The sequence below is a fragment of the Ylistrum balloti genome, unplaced genomic scaffold (assembly GCF_031769215.1).
Source record: "Ylistrum balloti isolate Yb309-2 unplaced genomic scaffold, AGI_CSIRO_Ybal_v1 Utg371318, whole genome shotgun sequence".
In the NCBI taxonomy this organism is placed as follows: domain Eukaryota; kingdom Metazoa; phylum Mollusca; class Bivalvia; order Pectinida; family Pectinidae; genus Ylistrum; species Ylistrum balloti.
This window is the reverse complement of record NW_026782703.1, coordinates 748107-775448: the sequence shown is the minus strand read 5'-3', so window position 1 is coordinate 775448 and position 27342 is coordinate 748107. Positions and strand designations below refer to the sequence as shown.

General features: G+C 35.2%; 1 protein-coding gene across 1 annotated transcript in view; it reads left to right on the top strand.

Moving 5' to 3' along the window:
• LOC132562007 (glypican-6-like) overlaps positions 1-25894 on the top strand; it is a 74293-nt gene extending 48399 nt beyond the window's left edge. Inside the window, exons 5-8 of the mRNA XM_060226733.1 lie at positions 6948-7078; positions 11824-12248; positions 12431-12606; positions 19611-25894. Coding sequence (XP_060082716.1) covers positions 6948-7078; positions 11824-12248; positions 12431-12606; positions 19611-20020 — 1142 coding nt within the window. The 3' untranslated portion in view covers positions 20021-25894. The remainder of the gene's footprint in view (positions 1-6947; positions 7079-11823; positions 12249-12430; positions 12607-19610) is intronic.
• Positions 25895-27342: the final 1448 nt, after the last annotated feature.

The following is a 27342-nucleotide window of genomic DNA, read 5'->3' as shown; positions in this document are numbered from 1 at the left end:
AGTATTCAAAATCAATAAAATTTCAAAATATATGACAGTTAAGGTTTATAAAAGACCATTATTTCACTGTTTATTCTGTAGAAATAAGATAGAGATGTTAGGGCAGGGGATAAATGTTGAGGAACAGAACACATAGGAAAGAGTTTATGTATTGTAAGGACAGTGAGAGAGACCTCTATCTCAACATCATAGATATCAAAGGTTTGAAAATCAGGAAAACGTAAGCAAAACTTGTGAAAGTTTAGTCTTATTTACAAGATCTACTGGTAGCTAGCAGTTTATTGTGTAGTGGTATACATAGGTATAGACTGAAGGTCACCTCAGTACATTGTGATAGTCTTTCTCTGATGACCAGAAAGTGAGAGCAAGCTATACAACACTAGGAAAAATTGGATTCCAGGTTTATTTTTCCATTCATATCCTTACTAACCTTTAAGAGCTTTCATTCACCCACATTTTTCCTGCCGATGCAATAGAAATGAAATTTCACTCGGGCGTTCAGCCTTTCACAACTAAAGAGCCTTCACATGTATTCATAAAGTTGTGCATTACAGATTCATTTCAAATTCTTCTGGTTTCGATGGTTTCATTCTTATAATGAAGGAATTTATTCTTTGTTAAAGGCTTGAAGAGAATTTTTCTGAAGGGATAATTCGGTTTAAGTACACTTTTTTCTTCCTGTCTTTGTTTATTTCATCTCTGAAGGTTTTATTTGATCTGAAATGAACCCTAATCTCCAGATCTGCTGTGGAGTTCCCTGGTCAAGCCCACTGTCCAGCTTAAACACATTTTGTGGTTGAACAGCAATGCTTATTTGTGTATTTCAGAAAAATACATTCAGGATCTATATTTCAGGGAAATCACCTCATCTTGGTTGTTTTTACATGCCTTTCTCTGATTGGTTACTTTTTCATAGCTTTACTCTCTCCAGAGCTAAACATTTTCATGATGAATGTAGTTCTCCTTGATATAAATCTTGTTTATCGGAATGGTGAGAAAATCGGCAGCTATTATGACACTTGGAATTATTTTCCCTTCCCTTAGGTAATCTAGGCTGTTTGAGTCGGAACATATGTTGATTTTCAGATGATGAATGAAATGCTGTTTAATGTTTTTTCCAAGAGAGATTTACAGCACTTATAGCATAGAATATTTCAAGTTCTGTAACATTTGTCTCTGACCGACATCCCGCAGTATATCAATATCAATAAACATTTCTTAACAAGGGTCTCTTGTTTTGAGAAATATCTTTTACTTGCTTATAGAAATTTGTTTTCAAACTTCTTCGCCAATATAGCACAACCATGAATACAAATATTTCCAAAAATGTGTAGGATCAAGCAGCCTTTGTAAGTAAATCTGATGAAAATTTTATGTGTGTCAATATTTACAAGCAATGTTCTTAATTTGAGTAAGAAGTGAGGGGAGATAACTCAGAATTACCAGTAGAAGAAAAAATATTCAATTAATGTTTTTTTCTGGTTTTGGTTTATTTGGCTGTATTTAATTTTGTTTAGTTTACTTTCAGTTCATATTTAAGTATTTGTGTTTAGTTAACTTTTATAGATGTTTGAAATTTGAGTTCATTTTTTAGTATTTAGTTGTGTTAAGTTTACTTGAGATGTTAAAACACTTAGTTTGTTTTTCAGTATTTAATTGTTTTTTGTAAGCCTTTCATGTTTATAAATTGTTTGTATAATCTTGGTATTGGTCGATGACTATAGATAACTAGTATAAATTAGGAATTCTGCAGCCTTGTAAATGATTGGTATTGACTTGTTTGGTGTCTGTGTTTACGAGGTACCTGAATTAATGATGAACAATTATACCAATATCATAATCAGTAATGGCAGCCTAAAATCAACACGAATTACCATATCATTGTCTGTCAAAGGTCGAGGTCACAATCTCACAGCAGGTCATTTCATTGATTCATAAATATTTAAGTAATCACTTTCTTATGATGAAACATTTCTGTTAGGTTTATAGTGTGCAATATTTTATTTAATTATTCAATGGAACAATTGACATGTATTTGATTGCTCATCAAGAAAAAAAATAATTGATTTGATTCATTGATTTGTAAATGTCCTTAGCAAAGAGGGCATGGGATTAATTGTTTCATACTAGAAATTCAGTATGACTATGTCCTTGTGAAGGTTTTCCTAAAGTTGTTGTGCTTTGCCAGTTAGTATTGTCATCATTCAAATGTTGGAATTCCAGGAATGTAGTCTCTGTTACTATGGCGTCATTAATTGTTGGTCATGTATGTAAATAAGGGTTTCAGGTGTGAGGTGTTGGTCTGATATTATGTATATTGCTGGTTGGTAAGGTTGAGTTTTTGACACCTGTAATCTAGCCATGTATGTGGTTTAAAGTCTATCGGTAGATCACCCATATTAATAAGGATGCGATTAAAAAATATCCAACATCAAAGAAAACAGATTTCACAGGAAATTTCCTCTGAAATTGAAAGCCTGAGTGAGCACTGTGATATACATCCTTATCTACATTAACAGATGTCAAATCGTTTTTTTTCCTACGCTCTTGTTCAACCTTTATATACATAATGTAACTGGCCATACAGGTTTTGTCTGGTAACATTGTCGGCCCGACGAGAGGTATCGTTGATAGTCTCGTAGAGCTAGGTGAGGTCACAGTTGTTATTATGCAAGTCAAATTGGGACAGATTCATGACAGACATTTCATTCACAGGCAGAGGTGTATTTTTTGTCCCTGTTATACGAAATTGAATCATGAATGAATGGAGATTATGTAAGTCAACGGAGCTTATAACATTAATCTTTTACTAATATAGTTATCAAGGCACTTATTATTACATGAATTCACCCATTTTCCCTTTCCACTTGGTGTGGCATATAAGTTTTTGGTTGATTTACATGTTAATTGTAAAATTGCTGGTACTCGTGACATGTGGTGTCTGACTTCACCAAGTTAAAGTCAGTGAACCGTTTCAATTTTGATACACAGAACCTCTGGGAAAACTGCATTAAAACTGTCAATGTAAGTTTGACAGATTTTACGTATATGTTAGCTATAAAAAAAAGGTCCCCTTTCTTCTTGACATTTTTTTATTTCATTATTGAAAAATATTTTTTAGACTTAAATCAAATTCAACAGCAACAAAGTTAATGAGGTCAATGTTTAATATTTCTTGAAAAAATATGTGAAGATTCCTCCAAAGTTGTAAATGATTGTTGGTTTTCACTAGGAATGTGCCGATATGTTCAACAGGTGTATGTTGTGTCCTAGCTCAGCACTAAAGATTTACCTGTAAGTGGAGGATTCATATATACATAAGAATGAAAAAAAAAGCTCAGCTGTAGGATTGAACTTTTATTTCACTTCTGATTTATTTTTAGTCTTTGTTCAATAACTTCTCGTTAGACCACCTGTATGAAGTTTTCACCTGTATAGAAAGTTGAAAATGTTGGTATTGAATGTCATGTAAGGATCAGAGGAGGTGATTATGAATGTATTCAGTTTCAACCAGGTTGTCACATTTCAATGTAATCTGAATAATTTAATACTTGAAAAGATTTAATAACTAACACATCAGTATAATCCTAGTCAGCATAGGTTTTTTCATTTCAAGGTTAATTGGTTTTATTTTCCATTTACGTTTCAGTATTTATTAGATATTCAGATTTATAAATAAACTTGATTAATGAAGCTCAAATATTGAGCAAAAAAATCATAATTTGCAACACTGTATCCAGTGTCTGACTGCTTAAAGCTCAAAATTCCCATTAAGATTAAGCAGTATATGTAAATTTCAAATATAACGGTATGTAAAAAATGAAAGGCAATTACCATGTGTTCTAAAGTGAAAAAAAAACATGAAAGGAGGCATTTAAGTAATCAATGGAAACTACAAGATTATAAGATTTCAGTAGTGACAGAAAAAAAATGAATGGAGAGATTATGAAATTTAAATGGATTGAAATATGCCATGTCATTTGAGTCAACCAAATATATAACTGGTATGTCTATTAATGTCGTATAAAGGGCAGCTGTCTCGCTGAGTATTATGGAGGCCACCAGCATGGCAAATTATAGATGACACATCTAGATGCATTCCTCAGAATAACTTATGTTTGCCTATTGAAAGATTGATACTTGGTGTTATACAGAGTCAGGGGTGAGTTACAAGGTTCTACTACTCCCAGTGTTATACAGAGTCAGGAGTGGGTTACAAGGTTCTACTACTCCCAGTGTTATACAGAGTCAGGGGTGGGTTACAAGGTTCTACTACTCCCAGTGTTATACAGAGTCAGGGGTGGGTTACAAGGTTCTACTACTCCCAGTGTTATACAGAGTCAGGGGTGGGTTACAAGGTTCTACTACTCCCAGTGTTATACAGAGTCAGGGGTGGGTTACAAGGTTCTACTACTCCCAGTGTTATACAGAGTCAGGGGTGGGTTACAAGGTTCTACTACTCCCAGTGTTATACAGAGTCAGGGGTGGGTTACAAGGTTCTACTACTCCCAGTGTTATACAGTCAGGGGTGGGTTACAAGGTCCTACTACTCCCAGTGTTATACAGAGTCAGGGGTGGGTTACAAGGTTCTACTACTCCCAGTGTTATACAGTCAGGGGTGGGTTACAAGGTTCTACTACTCCCAGTGTTATACAGAGTCAGGGATGGGTTACAAGGTTCTACTACTCCCAGTGTTATACAGAGTCAGGGGTGGGTTACAAGGTTCTACTACTCCCAGTGTTATACAGAGTCAGGGGTGGGTTACAAGGTTCTACTACTCCCAGTGTTATACAGAGTCAGGGGTGGGTTACAAGGTTCTACTACTCCCAGTGTTATACAGAGTCAGGGGTGGGTTTACAAGGTTCTACTACTCCCAGTGTTATACAGTCAGGGGTGGGTTACAAGGTCCTACTACTCCCAGTGTTATACAGAGTCAGGGGTGGGTTACAAGGTTCTACTACTCCCAGTGTTATACAGAGTCAGGGGTGGGTTACAAGGTTCTACTACTCCCAGTGTTATACAGTCAGGGGTGGGTTACAAGGTTATACAGAGTCTACTACTCCCAGTGTTATACAGAGTCAGGGGTGGGTTACAAGGTCAGAGTCTACTACTCCCAGTGTTATACAGAGTCAGGGGTGGGTTACAAGGTTCTACTACTCCCAGTGTTATACAGAGTCAGGGGTGGGTTACAAGGTTCTACTACTCCCAGTGTTATACAGAGTCAGGGGTGGGTTACAAGGTTCTACTACTCCCAGTGTTATACAGAGTCAGGGGTGGGTTACAAGGTCCTACTACTCCCAGTGTTATACAGAGTCAGGGGTGGGTTACAAGGTCCTAATACTCCCAGAGTTATACAGAGTCAGGGGTGGGTTACAAGGTTCTACTACTCCCAGTGTTATACAGAGTCAGGGGTGGGTTACAAGGTCCTACTACTCCCAGTGTTATACAGAGTCAGGGGTGGGTTACAAGGTTCTACTACTCCCAGTGTTATACAGAGTCAGGGGTGGGTTACAAGGTTCTACTACTCCCAGTGTTATACAGAGTCAGGGGTGGGTTACAAGGTTCTACTACTCCCAGTGTTATACAGAGTCAGGGGTGGGTTACAAGGTTCTACTACTCCCAGTGTTATACAGAGTCAGGGGTGGGTTACAAGGTTCTACTACTCCCAGTGTTATACAGAGTCAGGGGTGGGTTACAAGGTTCTACTACTCCCAGTGTTATACAGAGTCAGGGGTGGGTTACAAGGTCCTACTACTCCCAGTGTTATACAGTCAGGGGTGGGTTACAAGGTTCTACTACTCCCAGTGTTATACAGAGTCAGGGGTGGGTTACAAGGTCCTACTACTCCCAGTGTTATACAGAGTCAGGGGTGGGTTACAAGGTCCTACTACTCCCAGTGTTATACAGAGTCAGGGGTGGGTTACAAGGTCCTACTACTCCCAGTGTTATACAGAGTCAGGGGTGGGTTACAAGGTCCTACTACTCCCAGTGTTATACAGTCAGGGGTGGGTTACAAGGTCCTACTACTCCCAGTGTTATACAGAGTCAGGGGTGGGTTACAAGGTCCTACTACTCCCAGTGTTATACAGAGTCAGGGGTGGGTTACAAGGTCCTACTACTCCCAGTGTTATACAGAGTCAGGGGTGGGTTACAAGGTCCTACTACTCCCAGTGTTATACAGAGTCAGGGGTGGGTTACAAGGTTCTACTACTCCCAGTGTTATACAGAGTCAGGGGTGGGTTACAAGGTCCTACTACTCCCAGTGTTATACAGAGTCAGGGGTGGGTTACAAGGTCCTACTACTCCCAGTGTTATACAGAGTCAGGGGTGGGTTACAAGGGTCTACTACTCCCAGTGTTATACAGAGTCAGGGGTGGGTTACAAGGTTCTACTACTCCCAGTGTTATACAGAGTCAGGGGTGGGTTACAAGGTTCTACTACTCCCAGTGTTATACAGAGTCAGGGGTGGGTTACAAGGTTCTACTACTCCCAGTGTTATACAGAGTCAGGGGTGGGTTACAAGGTTCTACTACTCCCAGTGTTATACAGAGTCAGGGGTGGGTTACAAGGTCCTACTACTCCCAGTGTTATACAGAGTCAGGGGTGGGTTACAAGGTCCTGTTATACAGAGTCAGGGGTGGGTTACAAGGTCCTACTACTCCCAGTGTTATACAGAGTCAGGGGTGGGTTACAAGGTTCTACTACTCCCAGTGTTATACAGAGTCAGGGGTGGGTTACAAGGTTCTACTACTCTTAAGCCAATGCCTGGTAATAAGATATTGGTTGACCCATACCTATTTCTGTTAAGTAAAAATACCAACAAATATTATTTATATTAATATAGTTTACTATTGTATGTTAAGAAAACAATCTTTTAAACTTAATAAATATTTTGTCTTGAACTTATTTTTCTGCATTATAGACGTTTGACCTTTTATATATTACAGAGGCTATGAAACAGCTTGCCACACGTCTTGAAGGCCCCTTCAACATTGAGTCTGTTGTGGACCCAATTGATGTACAGATCTCAAACGCCATTATGACTCTCCATGACAACGGGGAAGAAATCAGTGAACAGGTAAAAATTGTCATTTTTGAGAGCAACCTGGTCTCACAACTTTTGTAGGTAACCGACAATAGACAGGAAGTTGATAGATAGGCCATCAGTTATCATGGAGATGGCAGGCAGGTAGCCAATCATGATCACTGTACATATTTGTCAACAATGTAGACAGTTTAGAGTCACTTCCCTTCAATCCTTATCAGGATGTCATGGTAGTGATATGTTGTCTGTTGCCATAGTGATGGTTCTTGACAACAGAAGAAGTCTTTGAAAAGTTGTCCTTGATGTCTACACTTAGAAGTTATTACTGCTTCCCTGTATACCTTTCAACCATATGTTGTAAATGTTGTAAGGACTACACTGACTGAAAGGATATTTCCACATTCATTGATAACTAGTCCCTGTGTTAGATAAGACCTTCTTGTTGGTGTGAATATCCTCTAACTCTACAGCCTCTGTACAAATGGAGTCAGTATCTTGTCACCTAGAGTGCTGGCAATGATGTGATAAGTTCAGAACTTTGATAAGATCTTAAACTAGGTGTTAGTGTTCATTTCTTTGTAAACAAGAGCTTTGTTTTGAAAATTTTTAGTTTTTAATTTGCATTGAGTTAAACTGTAAGTTTTGCTGAATTTCTGTGTGAAAACAAAAAAGGACTTCTACAAGGAAAGAAATCTTTCATAGTTATTCTCTCCTCCTCCTGTCTTTCCTTCCCTACATTTCTCCCTTCTTCCAGTCATTCAACCTTTTTCCTCTCCCAGTTTCGTCCCTTCCCAACATTGATTCCCTTCCTCCATCTTTACTTTGGAACCTCCCTCCCCTCTTTCTTTCCTAATCTTTCTCCTTCCCATTGTCTTTATTTTCTAACCCCTTTGCCTTCCATCTTTCCTTCCTAATTTCCCACTCCTCTGAACACACCATGACCCTATCTGAAGCCTGTGGCCAATTTGTTCCAGAAAACATATGGCTAGTATTTAAGTGGGTCTGCACGGCATTGATACTGTTAACTGGATAGAGTTTCTTGTGATTTAAATATATCCATGAAAAAAACAAACAGGTCGTCAATCTCAATGACAGTTCATGCTGCTTCATCCTACCAATTTACCAGATAATATAAGAATATTAATATTGATGTTGGTAAAGGGGGGGGACCTATTAGAAATAACAAAGATAAAGGTAAGGTTTTATTTGACCCAGTTTATCAACTTAGATGAAACCTCTGCAGTAATTGATCTGTATTGATTGAAAAACATGTTTGAATTAATGTTTCCATGGGAACCTATGTTATAGGCTCTCAGCAGTTAAGTTTGATGTACTGAAATTAGACTAAGGGTCTGACATAGAAATCTTAATGTCCCTGATGTCGGAGAGATAGGGGGCAGGCTTATTACAGAGCAATTAACTAGTATTTATTGATAACTATACTAAAGAGAAGGTGTAGATGGCTTCTTATTAGATAATATAGTTGACATTTTGTATTTTCTATCCTGATTTTGAAACACAGATTAGGTTTAGGCGAGAGTTATTACAACTCTACTAAATCACACACTTTATGATCAGACTTTGAATGAAAGTTTCAACTGATGGTTCGACTAACATAGGGCATTGCTCCCGAAGTCTTAAGGCCAGCATTTAAATTCATGTAGAGAAAGTGTAATTTATCTGTAAACACAGTGTCAAGCAGTATCAGAAGATCTACTTTGAGCAGCCATTCCAACCATGTTAGGTAGATTGGGACTACATATTGGAAATATTTTACTATGAATATGACCTCTGGTGACCTTTGATTGGCGACCTTTGATTGATGACTCAAGAAAATAAATAAATTATCAGAAATGAAGTTCTGAGCTCGTAAAGTTTAATAGTAGTAGTGTTTGATGGCAGGATTTATTTAGATAATAATGGTACCTCCAGGCCTGTAGCCAGGGCTTGTTAGAGTCAGGGGGGAAGCAGGTTTACAGAGCTAATTTGAAGGATCAATGATCACTACTTTAATGAATGACCCAGGTAATTTTGAACATCTTTATCAGGGTCTGTATCAACAGTTTCGATTTTACTGTCCCATACAGAACTAATTTTGGGTCATTGTCTATATAATAATATTGATAGGTAAACTTTTGTGATGAATTTTGATATCACTCTTTGTGACTGTCAAATATTCCTGGTGAAATAAACACTTTTTTAAATGAATTAGTGGTATAAATATAGAATGGTTATAGAAGATAGGATGATTATTTGCAATAGAAATTCATTTTTCATTTTTCATTTTTTTTTATTTAGATTTTTGATAATTCCACCAACATCATGTGATTTTCCTGTTAGTTACATTCTTTACCTAATCTCAAGTTCATGATAAACCTCAAGATTCTTGGGAGGGAGGCAGAGGGGAATGGAGATGATATTTCCTACAAGTGATTACAACATCAGGAAAAATGCATGCCTAGCACCTGAACCTCAAATCATATTCCTTCTCGATTTTCTCTACCAATTTTTTCGCTAATCGCTTAACTGTAATATTTCAGATATTTGTAGCAGACTTAAAGTAGTATTTTTATGTGGTTTCAATCTCTAGCCTCCATTGCTTGTTATCTTTAAGATACCGACATGGACACATGAAGTATACTAAGATGAGGTACCCCACAGGGATTTCAATTTAATTCCATTTGCCCCCACCCCGTACTTGTAGATCTCCATCACTAGCCTGGAGCCCTGGCTGTCGGAGATCACTGCAGATAGTTCACAGTGTTATCGGTGATATATGTGCAAATCGTTCCTCATAGATTACCTGGGTGTATCACACACGATTAAGTTTTCAATTAATTTCCCCTGCTGTAGGCCCCCCTAGAAGAGTATCTGTTGGCAGGCCAGGTATTGGTGGTGTTCTATAGGGGATCAACTTGGAATTAATGTTGGCAACACACACCTCACTTTTGTTTGAGATAGACCTAATACCCTTGGTAGGTAGGTAGATCTGTATTCCTGAGAATCCATCATACCAAGATAGATAATAAGTAGATGTAATCCCTCCACACACTACCACACATTACCAAGTTCATCATAACACTAACCCCGACCCCTTCCTCTCTGTCCTACTTATCAATAGTCTACTGCCCTAAACTGATCTCTCTTGGATGGACAAAGCTACCCTTCACCCAACTCCACCGACCGAAAGTCCACTGCCCTTGCATGAAAATATTTTTTTCTCTGATGGACAAATCTAACCCCTAACCCGAACCCCAACTTGAACAACTAAAGTTTGTTTCTATAGATTGACTCCCCCACCTCCTTCATCCCCCTCCTCTCCCCTAACCTTTAACCCATTGATTACACCTTATTTTTCTTTTAGATCCTTTTACCTTTAATTACTAAACCTATTTCCTCCCCTCCTTGTTAAACTCTTCCTTCTTAAGTTTCTTTTGGAGTTAAGCTATAAAGAAATGTAGTGATCACACCTTAACAGTGACAGATGGTATTTTCCACTAACTGGTGGTTAGGGCAATGGTCAGTTTATGCTGGAGGAACATTACTGAGTAGTAAGCATGTAGGACATATCAGGCAGGCGGAGAGGTAGAATTTGTACATGTAGTGTTAACCTGTATTGCGGCTGTCATCTGTCCCATAGGGTTTATGGGATATTTGTGTGACAACTTGTAGTTTTGATTTCCTGGGGAATATAACAGAAGGTGTACAACAACTTGTTGTATTAATCATGTGTCTCTTGTAGTGTAGACTTGATAACTGTCTCGACCAGATATAAAATATAGTGTATTGAATGTTGTGGTGAGAATTTCTGGTCATCACAGCCCTACTGACACTTCCTTGATGAATGGCCAGTCTGTCAAGTGGCCCAGACAGTTGACCTCACACCCTCAGATGAACTAAGAAGGGATAGATATGTGACCCAATAATTTTATTTTCCCAGATGCCATATTATGTGAGGTATGCCCACCTTGTCCCCAAATTTATTAGAGGTCTACAGTGTTACCAATATACTGCTCTTGTCCAGTTACTTCCTGTTTTATATCAGTGTGTTACCTTGACAAGCTGTCTACTGATTTGGTTCATATTTACAACACCTACCAGAGGATGGTATTCATTTCTTCTAGATATGTTCTAGCTATCACTAACATCCTTAACATATAACAAACCTCAATAGCAACAGATAATTCATATCCTCACCTACACTGAATGAATTTTGATCTACTTTGACAAACATTCTAGAGTTCAAAATTAAAAGTCATGGGTATCCAGCTCAAAATTAAGAAAACATCTCAAAAATATTTCTCAGGGGAAAAATAAAGAAAGATCTTCAAAGTCATGAACCTCTAGTTAAGACTGTAATAATAAGTCAGCTTCAAAAAATCCAAAATGAATTCATGGATTCCTAATAAACATAGCTTGGAGATTCCTGATTGACATCCAGCTGTTACTTACCACATCAGGCTGACCACAGAGATGTATGGTCAGATGGTTTGTGTATTGACCACTTTCTCATCACCTCAAAGTACATTCCAGCTGCTAATCAGCTCTTCCATGCCTTGACCTCTTATAGACATGTATACACATGGCCTTTTCTTGACCCTTGACCTAAAAAGATATCTTTCTGAATATTATAATCCAAGAAAAAAAATCTTCAAAACAGTTACGTATTTGTAATGATAAGTATTCTATATTTTCTTCAAAAGTCTTCAATTTTTTAAATTTTATTATGAAATATTTTTGGTGTAAGTGTTATTATGAAATATTTGTTTTGTTTGCAGATTAAGCAAGGATGTAGTATGAGTCAGTTAGGTAGATCAAAGCGAGCTGCTGATTCACCACCTGCACATTCATCTGGTAACGTTGATCATCTCCCAGACAGCTTAAAAGCCAAGATTCAGGGGCAACTGGCTGCTCTTGGAGGAGATAATTTGGATGGGACATCCTATCAACAGAACAACACTGGCACTGGACATCAGCAGTATGACTATGGAAGGTATGGCAATCCCAGGAAAAAACAGAAACAGCATCGTCCCAACACTGCTGCTGGAACTAACCTTGACCGCCTTGTGAAGGATATTAAGGAAAAGGTCAAGATGGCAAAGGACTTCTGGGTACAGCTGCCGTACGCCATTTGTAATGATGAAAACATTGCTGCTCAGGCAGGCAATGATGAGGACTGCTGGAATGGACAGGACAGAGCAAGGTAATATCAGAAATTAAAGGTTATTAGAAAAAAAAATCAAGCAATGAAATGTTGGATAAATTATGATTATATATTCAAAAATGATTTGTATTTAGAATGTATTCTAGCAGATATAGAACTGAATTAAGAGTCACCAATATGTGATAATGTATGTATACAAATTTGTTCCATTGGATTGACAGGTATGTTCCTGAAGTACAGAAGGATGGCATCATCAACCAGATCAATAACCCCGAGGTGGAGGTTGATGTTAATGAGGGAAATTTTGTCATTGAACAGCAGAAAATACAGCTCAAGATCATCACCAGTAAACTTAACACTGCATTCAATGGAGAGGAGGTGGACTGGATAGATACAGGTATGTCACTCACTAAAAGGATAGAGAGTATTGACAAGGGAGATAAATCAACACAGAACAAGGGTGTGGACAAGGGGGTGGTGATTGTTTGGAGGGGGAGACAATTCTGAAAGCTTTAATGTATGTGTGAACAGGAAAGATTTCACTAAATGTAACAAGTATGTAGATAAAAGACAGATGAAATTAGAAAGAAGAACTGGATGTAAAAAAACAAGGTTAGGATAGAGGGAGGCAACTATTGATCAACATCGAATTTATTTTCCTCAATCGTCTTCAACTTAATTGCTGAAACAATGTTTCCTACAATGTAAAGTTCAGGTATTTCCAGGAAGAATAGATTTTGTGACTTATATACCATACCAGGTCACAGACAAATAAGCTTCTTATGATCTGTACAGCGAAACATCACTTGGATATTAAGGAATTGTAATCTGGAGGATTCATAGAATGTGTCTGGCTGGTAATGGTGTTAGGGAATCTCCTTTGTTGCTGTCTGTCAACAGGTCTGATTCAGCATTGACCGATAATGACCATGGCTAGCTGTGACAAAGCCTGATTAATTTTCTCTTCAACATTTCTCAGTCATCGGTAGTTCAAACTGATCTGTAGAACAGCAAGCTCAACTCACTCTCCACTCATCTGTAATTCATTGATGTAGGTCAAGAATAAAAGTACAAAATTGTAATATGCATGAATATAGGTTGGGGTCAAGAAAAAATTATATACATGTCATAAGGTCAGGGTTTAATGGTATATCAGTCTGGGGTTAAAGTTAAGAAAGAGATTAGATACTATATAAGTATGTGTTATTTATATATAGACAGGGATTTAAGCTCCTACTGGTCATCATTTGATACCAGATGTCCCTGTCTTTATATGTGGGTTTCCAAAGACAACCATGAAATCAAAGTCTGTAAAGAAAACAGTTTCAATACCATAGTCTTGTAGAGTCCAATATTGTGCCTCATATAGACAGTGATTACTCCTAAATACTGAAAAATATTTACTCTTATATACTGAAAAAGATTTATTCCTATATACTGAAAAATATTTACACCTTTATACTGAAAAATATTTACTCCTATATACTGAAAAAGATTTACACCTTTATACTGAAAAAGATTTACACCTTTATACTGAAAAAGATTTACACCTTTATACTGAAAAAGATTTATTCCTATATACTGAAAAAGATTTATATACTGAAAAAGATTTACACCTTTATACTGAAAAAGATTTACTCCTATATACTGAAAAAGATTACTCCTATATACTGAAAAAGATTTATTCCTTTATACTGATTTACACCTTTATACTGAAAAAGATTTACTCCTATATACTGAAAAAGATTTACACCTTTATACTGAAAAAGATTTATTCCTATATACTATTTATACTGAAAAAGATTTATTCCTATATACTGAAAAATATTTACTCCTATATACTGAAAAAGATTTACACCTTTATACTGAAAAAGATTTACTCCTATATATATACTGAAAAAGATTTACACCTTTATACTGAAAAAGATTTACACCATTATACTGAAAAAGATTTACACCTTTATACTGAAAAAGATTTATTCCTATATACTGAAAAATATTTACTCCTATATACTGAAAAAGATTTACTCCTATATACTGAAAAAGATTTACACCTTTATACTGAAAAACCTTTATACTGATATTACTCCTATATACTGAAAAAGATTTACACCTTTATACTGAAAAAGATTTATTCCTTTATACTGAAAAAGATTTACTCCTATATACTGAAAAAGATTTACACCTTTATACCTTTATACTGAAAAAGATTACTCCTATATACTGAAAACAGAAAAAGATTTACACCTTTATACTGAAAAAGATTTATTTATACTGAAAAAGATTTATTCCTATATACTCACCTTTATACTGAAAAAGATTTATTCCTATATACTGAAAAAAGATTTACACCTTTATACTGAAAAAGATTTATTCCTATATACTGAAAAATATTTACTCCTATATACTGAAAAAGATTTACACCTTTATACTGAAAAAGATTTACTGAAAAAGATTTACACCTTTATACTGAAAAAGATTATATACTGAAAAAGATTTACACCTTTATACTGAAAAAGATTTATTCCTATATACTGAAAAATATTTACTCCTATATACTGAAAAAGATTTACTCCTATACTGATACTGAAAAAGATTTACACCTTTATACTATACTGAAAAAGATTTACTCCTATATACTGAAAAAGATTTACTCCTATATACTGAAAAAGATTTACACCTTTATACTGAAAAAGAAAAAGATTATACTCCTATATACTGAAAAAGATTTACACCTTTATACTGAAAAAGATTTACACCTTTATACTGAAAAAGATTTACACCTTTATACTGAAAAAGATTTATTCCTATATACTGAAAAAGATTTACACCTTTATACTGAAAAAGATTTATTCCTATATACTGAAAAAAGATTTACACCTTTATACTGAAAAAGATTTATTCCTATTACTTTATAAAAATATATTATACTCCTATATACTGAAAAAGATTTATTCCTATATAAGACTTACTCCTATATGCTGAAAAAAATTCACTCCCATATGCCGAAAAAATTTTACACCTATATGCTGAAATAGATTTACTCCAATATGCAGGAAAAAATTCACACCTATATGCTGAAATAGATTTACTCCAATATGCAGGAAAAAATTCACACCTATATGCTGAAATAGATTTACTCCAATATGCAGGAAAAAATTCACACCTATATGCTGAAATAGATTTACTCCAATATGCAGGAAAAAATTCACACCTATATGCTGAAATAGATTTACTCCAATATGCAGGAAAAAATTCACACCTATATGCTGAAAAAGATTTCAGATTCTCCGATGATACACTTATGGTTTTCTTCCCATGTTTAGAGTAACAATGCCTTTCAACTTGTTACTATGCCAACCAACAGGAATTGATCATTTAGAACTAAGGTATTAAATATTGTTATCACCAATCTTATACATAGTGTTACATTTCAGTCCATTATGTAACGTTTCAGACTATTATGTAATGTTTTAGTTCATTGTGTGACGTTTCAGGCCAATTGTGTAAAATATCAGTCTATTTGTAACATATCAGTTCTCTGTATTACATTCCAGTCTGTTTGTATAACATTTCAGTCCAGTTGTATAACATTTCTGTCTATTTTGTAACATTCCACTGGCTCTGTGTTTCATCAGGTGCCTACTTCATGTTAGTTTCACAAGCACACGAATGTTCTCATTTCCTTAACTTTGATATAGATTATTCAATAATGTGTTAAAAAATGTAGATTACCTCGATTTCACTGATGAAATTAAGATTTGTTGCATATGTGAAATTAAAAAAAAAGAGAACATTATGAATTTAAAATTTCGTTTGGGACATTATAAGCTGGCAGGGATAGTGTTTGAGGAGTGTCAGTAGAAGGGTTTTATAGATAGAGAACTGTGAGAAAAGGGTGTGTCCCAGTCAGGGTAGACAGGACATGCTGGCAATCTCCAGGGGGTCATGATAACACATTCACATAAACGATGAACATGCTTTACAGGACTACATGCATGGCAACACACAAGTGTTAAAGAACACACTCCAAAGCTTTTAAGTGCAGTTGTCGGTGCACATGCATTGCATATGTTTGAAAACATGTCATCATACTTGAACATTGCACTTGAATTTATAACCTTAAGCTGTGTCTCTGCTAGTTGATTAATTCCAGGTACAAGGGACCCATATGATTGCCTTAATGTGACTAGCTTGATAATGGAACAAGTTAGGTACAGTTTAAAAATGTAATCTTTGTTGTTAGCTATTTCTTAATTATATATCCCGCTGTCCTCTAACAAATGTCTGCTTATTTTTCATGACTATGATTCCTGGTACCGCATTCTTATAAACCATTGACATTTGGCTATGTAGTAAGAAACTTGACTTACTGCTGGAAGACATTTAAGGTCTGCTGCTTAAAACGTCAGATTTTTTGTGGAATCATAAGAAATTTGGGGGTCAGAGCGGGGGAAATATAAGATGAACACATTTCTTCAATCCTAAAAAAAAAGAAAAAAGACATATTGGGGTGGAAGTTGTAGTTTTTGTGTTTTCTGGTAAAATAACTACCGCATTAGGTCTTAAGGATGATGTTGAAAATATTAAGAATTGATGAAGTAGGTCATAGTTAAATTGATTAAGTAGGCCATAGTTAAATTGATTAAGTAGGTCATAGTTAAATTGATTAAGTAGGTCATAGTAAAATTGATTAAGTAGGTCATAGTTAAATTGATCAAGTAGGTCATAGTTACATAATTTATAACTGGTATATTTTTATATCATATAGATTATGAAATAATCTAATAACACATTAACCATCTTTGAACTATATGGACAACATCGATTTCAATGATCAGAACCCTGGCAAATTGCTGACCCTTCAGAACCCTGGAAAAAAAATGCTAAGCCTGCAAGACCTTATGACAGCCTGGTCACAGTACCCCAAATTAAATCATCTTTTTCTTGGGTACCACTTATCGGAATTTGATAAGATTGGGTAGCAATGATACCAGGCAGGTGGGGATGATGGTATATTCTCCACAAAGTGTAGACTGAACTTCCTGTGGAAGGAGATTGTGCAAGGGGAGGGGGACTAAGGGGTCAGCCAGAAATTTGTCAGATATAATCTTATCAATTTACTTGGTATATCAGTTTTGGTAATAGACACTAGTACCTTGCTATATGTGGTATAGTTTATATATATTACGGTAGTGGGTAGTACCTTGCTGTATGTGGTATAGTTTATATATATTACGGTTAGGGGTAGTACCTTGATGTATGTGGTATAGTTTATATATATTACGGTAACGGGTAGTACCTTGATGTATGTGGTATAGTTTATATATACTACGGTTAGGGGTAGTACCTTGATGTATGTGGTATACTTTATATACATTACGGTTAGGGGTAGTACCTTGATGTATGTGGTATACTTTATATATATTACGGTAACGGGTAGTACCTTGATGTATGTGGTATACTTTATATATATTACGGTAACAAGTAGTACCTTGATGTATGTGGTATACTTTATATATATTACGGTAACGGGTAGTACCTTGATGTATGTGGTATACTTTATATACATTACGTTAACAGGTAGTACCTCGATGTATGTGGTATACTTTATATACATTACGGTAACGGGTAGTACCTTGATGTATGTGGTATACTTTTTATATATTACGGTAAATAGATACTGGTGCTTTCCCATACTTGGTATAGTTTGTGCATATTGGCAACAGATAATGATACCTTAACAGCATATGCTATCAGATTCCATGTCAGTTCCATTACCAGCTTGTCTAGGGGCATACAATTAGATTTTAGGGTATTTAATCAGAAGATATGAAAATTATACCTACAGACATAGATAACCTAATTGAGTAAGTGTGAGGAGTAGATAGAGAGCCACTGACATTCCGATCAACTGATACCATGAGAAACGAGACGGAACTCATTTACGCAATACATCATTACCTACAGAGTTTTTAGGAGAAAATGATACCCTTAACTTTCGTGATCACTTCGACTCGTTTTTCAAGGAACTGCCATGTTATTGTCAAAGATATGTTCCTACCATCTCACTTCAGACTCAACAAGTTTTTTTTTTTTCTTTTTTACATAATTTGTTTTTTGTACTCCTGGTGCGTTACCCTGTAATAAAGTTTGTAACTTGTCCGTCTGTCATCCAACCCAATGTATTTTCTATCCATCAGCCAATCAAGTGTAACCTGTCTTTCCATCAGCCAATCAAATTACAGTTTTATTACCTGAAGACAGATGGATGAATGGTTGATACTGACTGAGTTTTTAGGGATGGCTAATGTGTTAGTGACTTGAACAAACTTAAGTGGAAGCAATTTGAGAATTTGTTTTTTAGTCAGACAAAGGTGGCAAAGAATTTGTTTTTTAGTCAGGCAAAGGTAGCAAAGAATTTGTTTTTTAGTCAGGCAAATGTCAGTAGTCTTTGAACTTAGCAGGATAAGGCATTCTTAACATAAAATTTCAGCTATAAAAGATACCCAAATTATTTTGGTCTTTTACTGAAAACACTGTAGAATGAATTTCCTCAAACAAAAGGTGTGAAGTTGATGTTATCAACAAGTTTGTCACAGAGAGAAACAGACAGATAGGGACAGACAGCTGGACAGACAGACAAAGTGTGTATATATGTATGTGTGTGTATGTATGTGTACTGGACAGATGAAATTCGATAGGCTCATATGATTATGAAATTATCCTGTACTGTATTGGTACAGACTAGGAGATTCTGTCTCAATCTTGAGAAAACCATTACAGATAAGAACGGAATGAGGCTGGAGATTGTCCTCTGGTTTGATTTACTGCCAGTCCAGTAACTAGCGAGAACAAGCAATCTTAACTTGTTACACAGTATCAGTAAAATGGGCTGGAGTTGATCACATCTTCTAGTTCTCTCTGGTGTCTATCTATAGAATGATCTTGTTTGTATATATAGTCGTGTCTAGCGTGAATTCTCAGGTACTCTCCTGGATTGATAACCAGGTAGACTTGAGAGCTTGTCTGATGAAACGCTAGTGTTGAAAGTTTCTTAACAGAAATATCAAAATCTGATCATTTATACATCAAATCTTCACCATCAAATGACATCAAAAGAATCATCAAATTACATAACTTGTTATCTTTTTAAACTGATTGTGTGAACATTTTTATCATTAAAAAGATATGAAGAGAATTAAGAGTGTCTTTGATGATTTTTCTAATGCACTATTGAAAGAGACTGGTTATCTCAAGGGCATATCCAGATTTTTTAAAGATGTTTCCCTAAATACAAGTTTAAAAGCCCTAAGGTGTCCGTTTTGTGGATGACTTCATAGTTGTTTTGTTTGTCTTTATTTGTGTGTGTTGTGATTTTTACTTCGCTTGTTGTTTCAGAAATTGATGTAGGGTACAGTAGTTACTCGAGTGGTATGGGCAGTGGAGATGACTACAACATAGAGGGCAGTGGAGTTGGTAGTGGTGATGGAGGTAGTGGCTCTGGAGACGGATGGACTGGTGATGACGAAGATGGGGGACCACACAGACCAAATAAAGGCAGGCGCCCAGGAAAAGGCGGAAACGGTGGTTCAAAAGGATCAGGCAGGGACAAATCACATATAGACGACAGCTTCTTCATTGGACCAGAATACGGTGTCGACACAAATCCTCGATACGACAAGCCAACACAAACCAGAGTGACCCCATCCTCTACAGGAGCAGCCGCACCACAAACATCAGTGTCTTGGACGTGCTTGTCTTTACTGCTTATTACAGTGATAAAAACACTTACAGATATTATGCTTTGAACATAAGGGGGAAAAATAGTTAGGAAATACAAAGACAAGAAATATTTGAAGTGATATGTACGATAAGAGATATCGTGATCTAATATGTTACGTAGAGAAATGCTGTTCGAGTCCCGGTCTCATGGAAACTTGGCAGGGATATATGAATTACCTTACCAGATGGGCATATCAACTGGTACACTAGCCAATCATCTTTGTACATAGGATCATGTGATATATATGTATGTTGCAGACATGTGACATTGTCATATCCACATCTACATGGACATAGTTCCCATACAGATGTGATCACCATCATTTAATAATAGCCCTTACGTTTTTCTGTTGAAATTACGATTTGTCACTGTACAGTGACAGTCACTATGTTACCAAAAATGTCATTGGCCAGTTCAGTTTGTAATGGTCTATATATAGCACCCAAACATTTACACATAAAAAATATATATAAGAATATTTACATATATATCTTATTATGTTAATATTGGTTATCAAGGCAACAGAAAATTTTGTCCAAGCTTCGGTCATCAGGCAAGTGTTGAAGTATATTGTAACTGTCAAGTTTGAATTATTATTTTTTGTAAAGAGGTGGAATTTAAGTATGTATTAGCAATGATTTTAGATTTTATAACTGTATCAAAGATTATCTACCTAGAACAATGCCTGTCGCCAACGATTGATGCAAACAACATCTTGTTGCAACAGGGTCTATAGCTTCGCAAAGCTCATTCTCCCTATGTCAAACCACAAGCTGGCCAGTTGAGTGTTTTAAAGTGATCACATCGCAAACTACTGAAATAGAATTTACCTCTGATGAAAAGAGGATGACTAGTCATGTGACTAAAATAATTCTATATATAGAATACAGAACATGTGACCAGTGTACATCAGGACATGTATGTGAATTCTGTGTTAGTGGTGACTATTGAAGAGTGTTGAACATGTCCCATAACCAGTATTCTGGACAAGTCAATCAAATGAAGGCTCAGTAATGACAGTTTGGAGATGTCATTGTGGATGTGAAATTATTAGATGTAGAGGAGGCCTAATTTTGAAGATAGCAATTGACTTTCAAGACATTTGAATATGTACAGTGTATATAAAGATAGATCTGGTCCTGGAATTAACCTCATGGAAAAATATCAAGGTAATTCAATTCAACTCTTGCTTATGAATCTTGTTTACAGAAACACTTGACACATGCCATTCATATCAAGAGTTTGTGCTGCCCTGATGCTGTAGAGGTTGTGGGCCTTAACAACCAGATAGGTTGCTAAGGAATTATTAGATGTGTGACGCTAATACTGTAAGTGCTAGCTGTGTTTATTATTAAGGGTAAGTTGTATTGGGAAGACATCATATGATGATAACTATAGGTGAGATGGTTGTATATAGAGTGTTGTTCAAATTGTTTCTTTGTGTGTATAATTTCATAACTATACCATTTTGCCAAATTTTTTTCGTACAAAAATGTGTTATGAAGTTCATTTGTATAATTATCCTTATTTTAATTATTAATGAAAAGCTGATAATTTTAATTATTATGTGTACATGAAGTTTGTAACTTGTCAGTAACAATACTGATTTTATTTATGTAATTAAATACAGTTGTCTACGAGGAATACCGGTTGTCAAATACTTTTTTTCGTAGCATTTCTGCAAATATTTTGATAATTTTATTCTGATGGCTTCTTTACCAGATTTTAGCCAAAAAACAATTTCTGTTTTAGAATATTTTGTGATAGTGAGGTAAGACTTGTGATAATAACCTAGATATTTGATGTAGGATGGCATCATTCATACACAATGTTAGACAATCAAAGTCACTACCATATGTTTAGGACAGAAAACCAAAATCATTTATGATATAGAATTTGATTTCTGTAATTATTCGGTCAACTGAAACAAAATAATTTGATATTTACCCAATCAAAACTGGTTTTATATAACTGCGTGGAACATTCTGATGTGAGGTTTTGATATATAAATAGGGTTGATTGTAGGTTTCATTTTGATATAATAACATGTTGGATATTAGTAATTCATCTCCTTTTGCAGAATTGGTGTGAAATTGTAAAATTGAAAATGAGGCAGACACTGTTCAACATTTCCTTATTCATGTCATAAGCCTAAAGCATTGCTAGCCAGAACTATATGCATTAGTATACAGATGTGTCCATCTGCTTCAAATCAAACTGTTAATATTATCCTCTTTAATTAACTGGATCTGGTGACACGTTAAGGGATATGTTTTGATGGCCTAGTTCTGAACGCAGAGGGTGAGATGCCCTCAAAACTTGCTTCTTTTTTTTTTTTTGAAAAACATACACATATATTATAATTGTTTGGAATATTAAATGGTCTCCAGAGCATGATCCCAGATGTAGGATGTAGCGTCATGTTGTAGAATTGTGACGGAAAAGTTTGATTTGAATCAAATTTGACAGGTGTGTTATCATTTCATCCTATGTTTTCTCACACTGAATTAGTATATAAGCTCAGGGTCTTTGAATTTGTTCTCTTTTGTTTTGAAAATGTTTGGCCGATTTTGTTTCACAACTTATTACTTGCAAAGGTACAATGCATATAAACAAAACAGTTGTGCAGTTGGTCAGTGAGACTTCTGTTGTTTACACTATATTGACAGTTGATCTGTTTGTTTCTGTTGTAAAATGTGGAGTATTCAGACTTAGATATTGAAAGATACATCAGTGAATATGTTGTACATTCATAAACAGACTCTTTCCCTGAGCAAATGTGACCTGGAAATGTAGATTTCTGTTGCTGATTTTCATTGTAACTAACACATGAGGGATAACACAGCGTTGTAGTAAGAATCACCCTACGATGTCTCTTTAGACTGTTTTAGTTGTGATCAATGTTGATCCCATGAGTACCTGTATATATATCAGATAGTAATCACTGGTAACAAGTTCACCCATATCTGTTCAGTAGGTTTCCAGATCAATGCTACTTTGTCTTAAAATAAGCCCACCACCTGGCTTATGGTAATCATTTTGTAAGTTGACTTCTAACAGGACAAATATGGTTCTTAACAAATGAAACAGTGCTTGGATGGACTTCACAGCCAATCAAGTTAATGAATGAGTGATGACCTCTGTAGTGTGGGTAGTCACGTTTGCAGATGTTGACATTTATTGCTGGTTTTAATACTGTCTCCTTACATAATCTCTTACTGGGAGGAAAAAAAATAAACACGTTTTTTTGTCTTTTCTGCATACAACTTGAAGTTGTCATTGAATATTTAGACCAATCAAAACAAGGTTTATTATATTCAGAATAAAAGCTGTGTTTGTAATGGTTAATTTGTTTATTTATTCCTTTTAGCATTTTGAGATGTTTCTAATGATCAGTTTCTGGAAGAAGTTTAGTAAATGATTTTGATATTTAATTGGTCCCTCTTAGGGATCTGAATGGTATCAACGTGTCAAATTCAGAAATCCAGAAAGGAGAGTTTAGGGGTAGGATGATTTAGGAAAAATTAGTGAAAGAAACTGCCTCCGTATGGATAATATGTGGAAGTCTTTGGCATATCCATGAGGTCAATTATGATAGTAACCTCTAACGGTTAGATCAAAGTTAATTTGGCTATGTGATGTGCGACATGTGTTGGATATGACCTTACATATGACCTTACGTCAGACAGGACTTATAACTTGTGTGTGAATTGTATTGAAGTATGACGTTGTACACCTTTGTATCTCACTGAAGTGTTTTTGTGTTGACCACAGCAGGAAACAGGTGTGTTTGTATTAGCGGTCTGTGTTGACTTGTAGAGAACTTTGCACCTTTTACTACCGTTACAGATGCAACATGCACACTGCAGTCTCCTTGGTACATCAGCATGATTTTACTGGTTGTAATATTTTGTTTTTTATCACAAAGTTATAAATCTGTCCTAGTGCTTATTCAGGTATCTTAATCAGGAATATGTGCAGGTGTCTCAACATACTCCTACATCTTCTACAGGTATCCAAAACTTTCCCAGGTATATTTGGTGTTGTAAAGGTATCTTGCATCTGTAAGTGATACAACCTACTTTGGAGTCTTGTGTGTGTCAAAACTTAAAAGATATCAGGGTAGTTTCGCTTATTAACACTGTAAGAAATTAAATGTTTTAAGTGTTTTTGAAGCACTTCATTTTAACATTGAATTTCCTTGCAATATATTTGGTAAGGATGAGAAATTTTACAATTTGCACTTTTTTTTCAATGTAAAAGTTTTAATAAATATACAGGTTTGAAATTTTGGTAAAGTTTTTTTTTTTTATTTTTTTTAGATGTGATGCATTTTGTTTTGGGATAGGAATTAATAATTAGAAAAAAAATTTTTTTTTGAAAAGGTGCGGGTTTAAAAAATGTTCCAAGCAGAGGCTAATACATTGTCCTATTTTTTTCTTTGAAAAACTGCTGTTTTTCTTTTTGTTTTAAGGTATATATATATATGAACGGTTGAACTGTGTAATCATTCAGCAGATTATTGAAAAGTTATTTTTTATAGTGCAAAAATGTTTTTCGTTTCAATTTTTTTTTGTCAGAATATATCACCCAGTCAGCATTGAGTTGGTTTCAGAATCGTGTTATTTGTGTTTGTTTATTATTATTATTAGGCCTGTGTGGCTTGTTAATGATTCGTTTTATTGAAACCTATTTTACTGACTTACATTTGAGATAATAACTGTACTTCTTAATTATTCAGTTGTGCTATATATATGTATTATATAGATTTAAAATCAGTTTTCATGACTGTTTTTAACTAAAATGCACACACATTAGACATTATTATTGGAGAAATTTCCAAATTTATTTTAAGTTGATAAAAAGTATGGAAAGCAATAGATTTTTTTTAAATTTTGAAACTAGAATTTTTGTAAAATTAAAAAAGATTTTATTTTAATCCTTTAAAAGCATGGCACGCTTTCTTGTGTGTAATATGTCGTGTGTTAATCATGAATGTATGGTTGTATGTCTTTGTTGATATATTTTTCCAAGCTTTCTAGATTGTATTTATAATCAAAATTATGTCAAGTATGGAAACATATCGTTGCAAGTCGAGCACCAGTTCTAACAAAGTGCAACTGTAATTGTACATGGTATTTAACGTGTTTTCAGCTAAACACAGATAAATACAGTGATCTGTGGTTTTTGTACATTTTTTCCCTGTTCATCAACATTTTCTCATTTCAATGTTGACATGATCACTCTATCTCTGTACAGGGGATGCCTGGAACATATGTAGTTTGCTGTACAAAAGTCAGATTTATCGTTTGGAGTTTAATTGATCAAAGAGATATGATAAGTACACCTTGTGTGATTAAATTGTGGTAGAATTACTCCCTCTTGATCAGGTGTAATGTCAACTGATTCAGCAATTTCAAATAATCACAAAAGCATTAACGATAATAAGGCAATCCGCATCATAAAGGTAATATTGAGCCTGTATATTTATACTACATTTCATTTCAAATTGATTTACAGCAAAATTACAAAGTATGTTGTTTGAATTTTACCTGTTTTTTCAATTTTCAATTCTAGATATTGAATTTGGTTTAAACAAAATTTAAAACTATGATTTGGCTTCATTGGAAAACAGATTTTGAATTGAGAAGATATTTATTATATTTAACCAATAGAATTATAAAGATATTGACTGTGATAGTTGTCTGTCGATAGAAACTTATTTTGAGATGTCCCCCTAGAACAGACGTATTTCGAGATGCCCCCTGTACTGTCATCCATAGCTCTCATGGTTAGTCACATCAGAAAGACATGTTACTCTAACTCAATGCTCCTCCGATAGATTTCATAATACGAGGAAACTATTTTATTGAAATAAAAATTTATACACTGTGATAAACTTGTTGTGTTTTGATTGCCATTATTCTACCTTCCACCGAGGTAAAGGTGATATATATAGTAATAACTTTGTGTGTACATTGTTGACTACTGGGTGTACATAGCTCATTGTCAAAATTAATTAAAACATTACCCCATGCTTACCCCAAAAAGGTCTACAAATGATTAGACTGTGGCGGTCATCGGGCAAGGTTAAAGGTCAAAGGTCACCCTCGGCGACTTTTGAAGTAAAACATTTGTGAAACCCTCAAAAGTTTTACTTCGTATCCACACTAAATCATTACATGATCTACTTTAACACCAGATTAGATTTGGTGTACATCGAAAAAAGATGAGAGATTTAGGGGTATTTCAATGTGAGATCTTGCTCACTTTGTTTTTATTTTTCACTTTCAACAAAATAATGCAGTGTCTGATATAAGACGATTCCACCTTGGTGATGAAATGACTATCTTGGTTACAAAGTGATGCAGTTTTACTTATAAAACATCCCTGATGTGGTAACAAAGTAATTCAACTTCAGTTTCTTCATCACCATGTTTCACCAGGTAAAACAAAAACTTTTGAAAGATGCCATGGAATTTTAAATTTGAAAAAACCTTCCTTGAATTTCATCGAAACCTTTCGCAAACCTGAAAAATTCTACATTTTTGCCCAAATTATGTTTAATAAAGATCTCATTCACTTATGCTTTATTTTGTTGATAGATCTTGCTCGAGAAACTCACTGAACTAAATATTTCCATTGATCTAAGCATCACTGAGAAGTCTTAGGACCTCAAATTAACTGTATGATGCAGCATCACTGACGAGTCCTAGGACCACGAATTAACTATATGATGCAGCATCACTGACAAGTCCTAGGACCACGAATTAACTATATGATGCAGCATCACTAACCTAGATGCAGCATCATCACTTAGGACCACGAATTAGTAAGCCATCACTTCCACATTGGTTGGTTTTGAATGAGATGTTACAAATCCTGACCAAGATGCTAAATACTACTATCCATGGTTTTTCTTTACGCAACATTACAACAAATCTTAGAGAAAAAGTGGTTGTGTTCTGACAGGAATTAAATTCAATCCTTCAGAATGATTATCTGAATTAAAGATCAGAAATGATAATCAGTGGGAAGGCAAAAAGGCTGAAATTTCGACTTTTGAGTCCTCTGGGAAATTTTGAAATGGCTGCAAATGTTTAGCTTTGTGAAGAAGCATGCTAAGATATGAGAGTGACAGGAACCTTGTAGATAATGCATGTTTGCACAAGTCACGCCAACCCTTTTCTAAAAAAGGAAATACAAACCTAACAAATGTTAAATATTTCTATAATTTATGACACAGGAAGTCCAGAAATTATCTCAATTTCAGTATTATAATAATACTGTTGAAGAGCTTTGTACAAAGAGAGATAACTCCTTGTAGTGTGCTGGAAAAATAAAAGC